This window comes from Lathyrus oleraceus, chromosome 7, assembly GCF_024323335.1.
Source record: "Lathyrus oleraceus cultivar Zhongwan6 chromosome 7, CAAS_Psat_ZW6_1.0, whole genome shotgun sequence".
NCBI classification, from domain to species: domain Eukaryota; kingdom Viridiplantae; phylum Streptophyta; class Magnoliopsida; order Fabales; family Fabaceae; genus Lathyrus; species Lathyrus oleraceus.
In genome coordinates this window covers 130561863-130572645 of record NC_066585.1, presented here as the reverse complement: position 1 = coordinate 130572645, position 10783 = coordinate 130561863, and the positions used below count along the sequence as shown (strand labels likewise).

Here is a 10783-nt window from a genome sequence, read left to right as displayed (position 1 = left end):
TATTTCTCCCACAAGATTGTCTCTTGTGAGGATTGGTATCTTGAAAGTAGCTGCATTAGATAGATGGTGGGAGAAAGAAACTTTGATGCATATTGTGATAGCCATAAGAGAAATAAGTTTGTAAAGATGAAGATGATGGTTATTGTTGCAGAGCAGAATGTTGAAGACCATGTTTCAAATATCATGGAAGATATGTTAGAAACTGAACTATGATACATAATGCTTGAGGATTGTTGTAGAGAAAGATATCATATGTGTATTGGTCTCAATGTTGAAGAAGGAAGTAATTATGAAGTTTTCTATCTTAAGAAGCAAACCAAGATGTCTTACAAGATGCTCCAACATCTTTCTCATACTTCTGATTTACCACATATGGACTTTATGAGACTCAATCAAGGAGTTGTCATTTAAGGGAAGGCTGATGCTCATCCTAGAGGTCTTCCCAACATTTATCAACCATCAGTGGTTTAGATGAAGAAGCTAAAAAAAGAAGAATGATTATGCCTTAATTCTACCTATTTGAATTCCTTCTCAAGTATATGGAATTTTGGTTAACCAAAAGCATGATATTGTGCTTGGCGAAGAAGGGAGTGGTGTTAATCTTAATGTATTGAAGTCCAATTGCAGGTTGTTTGTCAACAATTATGTACCATGTATTGATCTCCACAACATTCCACATGTTGTCAAATATGATCTAGGTGTTAGAAATGTGATTAATGTCCCCTCTCATGAATGGGCCTATGAGAAATCATCATCTCATTCACATGACTGTTGGTGAAGAAACCCATGAAACCAATTTGTGAATCAAGTTGTTGATAAAGATGTGCCAGACATGCTATCAAACATGATGACAAAGTATAAAAAACACATCATTTCATAAGATCTCTCACTTACTCCAAAACATGACCCCTCGCCATCAAATAGCGTTTGAGATTCAAGAAATTAAGTCATCTATTTGTGGGATCAAGGAAAGGAGTGAAAGATATGGCTTCTAACGGGCTTTAGAACAAGAATCAAGCAGTTATAGAGGAAGCTAGAATGCCAAATGGCACGCCCCTCGAGTGGCTGCTCTTTACATTGAGGAAGCTGATTTTGTGGGATTTGAAGTGCGAAGAAAAATATTGATTGATTGGATGGTAAAGGGAAGAGAAGAGCGCATTGTCATCTTTGTGGTAGGAATGGCATGGTTGGGAAAGTCCACTCTAGCCAAAAAAGTTCTTGACAATCAGGATGTCATTTGACATTTTGACTGTCTTACGTGGATCACTGTGTCACAGACATATGATGTTGAAGGGTTATTGAGAGACATGTTGCTGAAGTTTTACAAACAACATGGAGCCAACCCCCCTCAGAATATTTATCAAATGGATCGAGGGTCATTGACTAATGAAGTGAGAAACTACTTGTTGTTTGTAAAACTTCAGCAACATGTTGGAGTGTAAATTTTTAGGATGATATTGAGTTTGCTGTAATTGATAATAAAAATCAAAGTAAGATATTGATAACAACTAGAAATCTAGATGTTGTGGTGTCTTGTAAAAAATCTTCTTTCGTTAAAGTTGTCAAAAGTACCTCTACCAATAGGAAGTTGAATGTGGAAGTTTAAGACTTTCGTTTTACCAGCATAATGAGGATATCATGGAGAATTTCACCAAATATTGTGACAAGGCTACTTAAGAAAAGGATCATGTAGAGAATAATAGGAATGACAATATTAATGGTGTTGTTAATGATTGTGCCAATATTAATGAAGATTATATCCCTATGAACAATGAAGTTCATGATGAAGGTGATATTGATGACACTTATATATGTAACGTGTCTCTCCATTATGAGGATATTGTGCTAAAATATTTATATTAGATGAGGATAGCCATTAAAAGGATGCTTCTAAGAGAAGCTTTGACATTTGAAGAGGATGTTCAGCTGTTGGAGGAAGTCATTATGAAAGACAAAGAGAATCTTGAGAGAACTCTCATGTATGTTGATGACATGTCAGACGATATGGTGGAATACATTATTCATAAAATACAGTCTAATGATGAGTTAAGCATTGTTCGAGAGGTTACCTACCTTTATGGTACTCAAGAGAAGCAACTGAAGGACTACTCCCTAGATTTCCAAGGTTTTCATACTGGGAATAGTTACACTAAACTATTGTGGTGCACCCAAATTCTCAAAGAGGTCACCAAATATGGTAGTGGGGATGACAACATGGATGAGACTGACAACACATAAGACATGTTGGTGACTGAGCCACTAACTCAGTGCAAGTATGAGTAGGCAACCCTTGTTAATTATGAAGTGAATAACAAGCTTGTCCAAACATGTGAATTTGAAATAAATATTTGGTGAATTGTGTCCACCTTAATGAGAAAGGTTGGAGGGAAGAGAATTCATGTGAGTATCACTTATTTCCATATGGATAATGTATCATTCTTGTCTGAAATAAATTTTTAGAAGTGGAAGTATGCTTTTCAAAGAAATATTGATAATGAAGGGAAGCTAGGAGAAGAAACCCTTGATTGCAAAGAAATCATGAAAGTTGATAAGCTAATGAAGATTGTTACTAATGATGGTCCTAGCTATGAAAAGTTTGTTAAAGAGCTTAGGAAAGTGTATGATAGAGGAATTTGCGTGAAGATTTTACCTTCAACTTTCAATTGATTGGGCATAAACAAGTTTCCATCTATTGATAAGATTATGACCTAGGAAACGGGAGCCGAGGAAGAAGAAAAAGCTGCAGTTAAGAATGCAAAAGATCTTTTGTTAAAACACTAATGTATAATGGACTTATGGAGCTTCATAATGATGATCAATTATTGAAGACAATGTTGAATAATGAAGCTTATTATCCTAGGTTGGTGAAGGAGATTAAGGAGGATGGTTTTCCTCATGAATTGCTTATGATCAGTTACAAGTTTGGAAAAACGTCTCATACATTACGTCCAAAATTAGTGTACCAGTTGATAAATATCCTTTCACGACAACAAATGCAAAATGAGATCCCCGAAGATAATTCATTAGGAGATCTTAGAGGAGGAACAAGTGAGGATAAACCATGGCGTTAATGTGTAACCTACATGTCACTATAATGTGGCTATTAGGAGATATGTCATAACTTGGGGCAAGTTTGTGGAGGACACCCCTCAGATGACCACTCTACAAGCCATCTTAGAAGATGTCCAAATGCATCGGAGTACCGACGATATATGAGAAACATGGGCGTCCGATATACTCAGTAGTGGAATTTTATTTTGTATATTTTGATGGTTTTATATTATGGATTATACTTGGATTAATGATGATGGGTGACATCATATTTGATATTATGGCATATATATATATATATATATATATATATATATATATATATATATATATATATATATATATATATATATATATATTTACCAATCATTAGTTATTATATTTTTATCTTAAATTACTATCAAAGGATGAAGAACATTGTCCAAGGATAAATCCGGATATTGGAATCCGAACCTATGATACGGGGATTGGAATTTAGACTAATTTTGTGATAAAAATGAAATGTCTTAGTTATGAAGTGATTTAGTTGAAAAAGATTGAAATCTAAAACCTATAAATGACATTTTGGAATTTTCAAAGGAGTGTGATCACTACATGAAGGTGTAGTGAGCACTACCCAAATAGTATCTATCTCTTTGATTTAAATGGATCTTACCAAAATATTAGAAATAATGTAACTAGGCCCACTTAAGACATTTTCAAAAAGTAATAATAATATCTTTCTATGTAAAAATAAAGAAGTGTTAATAGCACTTTTTCACTTGTTATATACTTTCGTCTTATTTTCATAAAAATTAAAATGCTTATATGACACCCTGAGTTTTTTATGTCTTTTTTAATGTCAATTAAACTGACGTAGCATTATCTTTTTATTATTAATTATTTTAAATTCCACATGTTATTTTATTTTATTTTTATTTTAACAATTAACATATAATTAAAATAATTAAATGGCAAAACCAAAATTTTGCTACAAGCATGCATACCAGCTGAGCTACAAGGATATATATATATATATATATATATATATATATATATATATATATATATATATATATATATATATATATATATATATATATATATATATAATATAATATATATATATATATATATATATATATATATTATATATATATATATATATATATATATATATATATATATATATATATATATATATATATATATATAGAGAGAGAGAGAGAGAGAGAGAGAGAGAGAGAGAGAGAGAGAGAGAGAGAGAGAGAGAGAGAGAGAGAGAGAGAGAGAGAGAGAGAGAGAGAGAGAGAGAGAGAGAGAGAGAGAGAGAGAGAGAGAGAGAGAGAGAGAGAGAGAGAGAGAGAGAGAGAGAGAGAGAGAGAGAGAGAGAGAGGAGAGAGAGAGAGAGAGAGGAGAGAGAGAGAGAGAGAGAGAGAGAGAGAGAGAGAGAGAGAGAGATTAACATCCAAACACATTAATAATATTGAATTTTCTATAATTTCAAATATTTTAAAATAATATGTAGTTTTAATTTGTAGGAATTTGTATTTATTTTTAATAATTTTCAAACATGTTATAAAGGGATGAACCTAAATTTAATTTAGAGCAGTTGAAGAATTCATTATTCTATGATATTTTATTGTGGAATGATTCATTCTCCTTTATTTATTTCAAACCATATCAATTTTTTATTTTAATTTAAAAGAAAATAATAAAATCTTAAATGATAATAAATATATATTCAATTACTTAAATTTGTTATATTATTTAATATGTAAACTATAATAATATTATTCAATATAATGAATAAATATAAATTATATTACTTAAGAAAATATATGAAATAATAATTTATGATTGGAATCTAATATATTAATTTTAAAAAATTGAATCAATAACGACAAAACTGATATTCTTATAAAAATTAATCAAATTATTAAAAATATTAGATTTTTAATAATATTTTTTTGAATATTTTAGTATTATTTAATCATTTAAGTTTTGTTAATTTAAGAATTTTTTAATTTAAATTGAAATATGTTTCAATATTATTACAAAATAAATATAATGCATTAATAAATATACATGTGTATTTTATTTTGGATATTATAAAAAATTAATATTAATTTGCTATTAAATATGTTTGAATAATATCTAAATATTATTTTAGTGTGTATGAATTTTATTTAAATATTTATTTTTAAAATATATCCAAAGTTATTAATATGTCAAAAAAATATTATAATGTGTACCTCCGATTTTATTTATAAGAAAAAATTTACTTTTTAGTTTAATTAAATAATTAATGTATCTCAATTGTATGATCTACTAGATATATTAGTTATTCAATGAATCTAAAAAATTAACTTTTTTTTATCATTATTATAATTAATAATTTTTTTTTAATTTTATTAAATAATTGATGTATCTGATATATAAGAATGATCGGATACATCATGAATTTAAATTTGTTGTTGTTTATAATAGTGATCGATTATATATTGTTTAGTTTGAAAATTGAAAATTTAAAGACATAGTCTACTAGATGGTCATTTAATTTTGTATATTAATTGTTAAGATTAAAAGAAATAAAAAAGAATAAAATAACACTTAGATTTATAAATAATTGAAAAAAAAATATTATGTCAATTTTTAACTAAAATTAAAAAATAAAATTTAGTTGATATACAAATATTTTGCACTATCAATCAATTATAATCGATAAATTTTTATATATATTTGACTTTTTTAATCACATTTAAAATATCATTTATGAATGATTGATATGTATTAATAGTATAATATTTTTTATAAAAAAGTTTGGGTAGCGTGTCACATATTTCTCTTAATTAAAATCTAAAAAGATTTAAAAGCAAAAGTCGAACAACAAAAATGCTATTAATCAAAAGAATAATGTTCTAATATCTTTTTTTAATTACAAACGCCAATTTTTAAATCTATGATACAATAAAACAAAAAAAAAATTATAAATATTTCTTTTAGAATACATATCATCTATTAAACTAATAATAAATTTATTTGAAAAAAAGTAAACAATTTTTTTTCCAATATATATAAATTTTAATTTGATATCGCTACCTTTAATGTAAATAAATTTATTTATTTTAAAGTAAAATAATGTTAAAATATGGTATAGCATTGAATATTAATCATAATTGTTTCATTGAATAAAGATAAGTCTTGACGAAAAATAAAATAATCCTTAGTTGATTTTAGGTTGGAAGCTTGTTTGCTTAGCAAACGCCAACAACGAACCAGCCTACGCAACAAGATACATCTTTCAAGTCAAACCTCTCTCTCTCTCTCTCTCTCTCATCCGCCGTTACGAAATGGATGTTTCTCCGCTCTCCTCATCCGCGGCTGCTGGAAATGGAGGTGGTCCGGCGCCGTTTCTTCAGAAGACGTATGACATGGTGGATGATTCAACCACAGACGAGATCGTCTCCTGGGGCTCTAACCACTGCAGCTTCGTCGTTTGGAACAACACCGAATTCGCTCGCCTTCTCCTCCCAACCTATTTCAAGCACAGCAATTTCTCCAGCTTCATCCGTCAGCTCAACACTTATGTATGTCAACTCTTTCTTTGATTATTTCATTTGCAATTTTTTTTTCTGATTGATTGATTATTCCTTTCACCGTGTTTTTACTTTATTCGATTGTTTCTTGTATCTGTATAATTTGATTTGATTTGATTGTGTCTTCACCGAATTCCAATTGTCTCATATGGATTATGATTATAGTTGTTGTGAGATTGAAGAAAAAAACTGCTTAGTTAGATAGGAATTATGAAGACCTTTAAAGTTGGATTTCATGGAGTCTTTCTAGGAGGAAATCTTAGTTAGGCTTAACAATGTTGAGACTTGAGAATATTGAATGATGATGGTGAGACGAGATGTACTCCCTCTGTTTCAAAATGAATGTCATTCTCATTTTATGAATGTAGTAATAATTGTTATTTTTCTAATTGTGTCATTTAATTATTACTTTTGTACATTACTTCCAACACATTAGTAAAACTAATTTAGTAAAAGTGCACTATCTTATGACAATATTGTTACATTACTTAATCGGTGTGCAAAATTCTTAAACTACTTAATCTGTGTGCAAAATTCTTAAACATTAATTTTAAAACAGAGGGAGAAGTATAGTTTTAGGTGGCATTTGTTTCAAGGATTTATAAGTAATTTCAAAGACTAAGTTACCCCGGAATATTGATATGAAAGTTTAAAAATTTGTTTGACATATGAATAGATATTTCTAGAAAAATTGCTAGTTATACTTTTTTTTTAGTGAAAAGTTATGTAAAACTTCATGGGAATCCGCAGTACCACCTTCACATATGGGAATAAAACATGAGAATTATTGAAATTATTATTTCTAGAAATAGTTTTTTCTCTACACCTTATAACAAACATGGGTATATCATTGTATTCATGGCATGTGATTCTTAGACTTGAAACAAATGGCAAAGTATTCAACAAATGTATTCCCGGAGTGCCACATCAGTTCACGAATGTCTCGTGAATAGAAATTGATCAATTAGAAGTTGTCTCTAACTATATGCTCAAAACAAATGGCAAAGGATTCAAGGACGAGTTATACCAATGGTGGACACATCCTACTATGTGCTTAGTTTTTTGGTTTGAGTGTTATGCTTTATTTATTTACTGATATGATGACACCGGGGAAAACAAAAAGGGCAAACATCTTGCCTTGTAAATTTTTATTGAACTAGTTGAAATTGATGTCTATGTTTTTTAGATATGGTTGGAAAATTGAAAGCATGCACTTATGGCAATGATTGAAAACTAAGTCCCACTCCTGGATTTGCTTCCCAAAGTTTTTGTGTGAAATAAAGAATATACTTTTAATGATTTAATGGTATATCATTCAAAGAAAGTGGTGGATCTTATGGCTTAAATGATACGTTATTGTTTTATGTATTTATTCGAATTGCTGATGTTTTCCAGCATTTACGAAAACTATTGTTAGTTTTTAATTTGTTATGGTTTATTTATGTGTGCTTTATTTATTGTCAGGGATTTCGGAAAGTACATCCTGAGCGTTGGGAGTTTGCTAATGAAGAATTTATAAAAGGTCAAAAGCATCTTCTGAAGAATATACACCGCAGGAAACCTATACACAGTCATAGTCATCCTCCGGTTTCTGTTGTAGATCCTGAAAGGGCAGCATTTGCAGAGGAACTCGATAAACTCTCGCGTGAGAAAAATTCTCTTGAATCCAATCTCTTAAACTACAAACAGCATCAATCAACAGCAAAGCTTCAGATGGAAGATTTTCACCATCGATTGGATGGTATAGAGAAGAGGCAGACAAATTTGCTGAACTTTTTTGAGAAGGCTCTTCAGAATCCTTCTTTTGTTGATCATCTTTCGCGCAAAATCGAATCCATGGATTTGGCGGCATATAATAAGAAAAGGCGACTGCCTCAGGTTGATCATGTGCAACCTATTGCTGAAGGTAGCTTGGTTGACAATCATAGTAATTTTAGACTGGAATTTGGAAATGTTATCCATCAAGATTTCTCGAGCAAACTCAGACTGGAATTGTCACCAGCTGTGTCGGATATGAACTTGGTATCAGGTAGCACACAGGGTTCAAATGAAGGCGAGGAAAGCCCGCAGAAGAACCTGTCTGAAGGAGAACTGAAAGGAATGCAGACAAGAACTGGCCTTGCTTTTGCACCTGAAACGCTAGAGCTTGCAGATACTGGGACGTCTTTTACTTTTAATATGGATTCGTGTTTATCACGAAGAGCAACAATTACTGAGTGCCCAAATCTTCACTCCCTGGAGCCAAGTAGTGAAGAAGGTGATAGTCATATATCCTGCCAACTAAATTTAACTCTGGCATCTTGTCCATTGGAATTCAACAGGAATTCATACTCGGCCAGATCACCCCAGATAGATTGTCAAGAAATTGGAAATTTTGCCGAATCAATAGTTAACGCCAATGGTAAAGAATCAGAAAACGGAGTTTCCTTAAACCGAAATGTGGCTAATGAGGATATCAATTTAGCTTCACCGCAGGAAGCTTCAGGTAACGGCCAAGTCAAACCAGCTGCTCCACGTAGAGTGAATGACTTGTTTTGGGAACAATTCCTTACTGAAAGACCAGGCTGTTCAGACAATGAAGAGGCAATATCCAACTATCGAGCAAATCCATATGATGAGCAAGAGGAAGGGCGGTCAGTTCATAGAATCTCTAGTAACTCCAAGAATATGGATAATCTCACACTCTGAGCATGCTGCCTTGGAGCACTTGTTAGTTGTTATAAAATGGTATGACATGAAACTTGTCAACAAGTTGTTTTTGTTTTGCAAATGGGCTGAAACTATTTCATGTGAACACATCTTACATGCATTGTCAGTTACTTGCTGGCAGTGTTGTATATACTCGAGTTTTGAACGGTTCCGCAGGTATTGTGAACTTAAAAAGTCCTTGACTATATGTTTTTTGTTCATGTTTGCTCAGATAGCTATACAGTTCATATCTTTGAATATGAACTTTACACATCATAACATGATAGAAAGTTGTGGATTTTGATGCTGAATCGGCAACCACACAGCTTGGAAACAGTGTTGTCTTGATAATATTTTCATTTTAATAACTCCTGGCTGTTGACCCAAATTGACTGGGATCTCTCCGGCTGGACTGGATCTGGCCATGATGTTTATAATCATGTTGGTTCCTGCCTCTGCCTCTGCTTGTTGAATTGTTTGAGGCACACAACTCTTAATATTTATTAAAGCCTCACTACAAGTCTCTGTTAATCCTCGGTATTTTAAAACTAATTCCATTTTACATACTTAATTTGCTTTTGAATTCGGCAAATACACTATAAACAAGAAAATGCACAATTTTCCCTTCCATGCAAGAAATGTACATGGTGGGATAATGTTTTTTAAAGTTTGTTTGGGAATCTGGAAATGGGAAAGATTGGGCGAAAAGAATGGAGGGAACTAAAATATTTTATCGGAGGAAAGGATTAACACCCGAGAAACATGGACAAAGAGGAAAATTGAAAAAGAACAGCGACACTCCCATATCTAGAAATAAGCATAGTGACACTCTAAAAGTCAAGCGGCGCCATTTTGAGCCCTTGGATGCCATAACGACATTTCTCAAAGCTAGAGTGACAAGTCAACAAATTGTAAAATAGCGATGCCATCCATGCTTAAGCTTACTATTTCATGGTTTCATAATTTTTTCTGTATAAAATAAAATATAAAACTTGTTTGTAAGGTTATATATTTTTTTTCTATTACAATTGTCATGAACCCTTAAGGATGAATTGTTATTTTCATTAGACTAGGTCCCTTTAAATGAATATTCTCCCAATAATACGATCCACTTGGTCCTTGCAGGTTTTCTTTCTAAGAGAACTAATAGTAGATTTGCATATTGAAATTATATAATTTTGTGGGGGTCATTATAGTTGTTAGACAATCGATCATGACAATATGTATTTCATGGACATAAAACCTTCGTCGATTGCGATTATAATCCCTAAGGAACATCGGGGTTTGCATCAAATAAAGTGGGTTACTTGTTGATGGATTCACCGAGTAGTCGTATTTTGTAAAATAATTGAGATATAAGATTATTTTGTTAGATTAATCATTTAATTAATCAAATGTGAATTGGCATAATTAATTATTATAAATTATATTAGGGTCAATTCTTATAAAACACTAATTATTGATGA

General features: G+C 31.3%; 1 protein-coding gene across 1 annotated transcript; it reads left to right on the top strand.

The window, feature by feature from the left end:
- The first annotated feature begins 6239 nt into the window (after positions 1 to 6239).
- Positions 6240 to 9523, top strand: LOC127105089 (heat stress transcription factor A-5). The gene is made up of 2 exons (XM_051042254.1): positions 6240 to 6620; positions 8094 to 9523. Exons 1-2 carry the CDS (start codon positions 6384 to 6386, stop codon positions 9315 to 9317), a joined length of 1461 nt encoding a protein of 486 aa, XP_050898211.1. The 5' UTR covers positions 6240 to 6383; the 3' UTR covers positions 9318 to 9523.
- The last annotated feature ends 1260 nt before the right edge of the window (positions 9524 to 10783 follow it).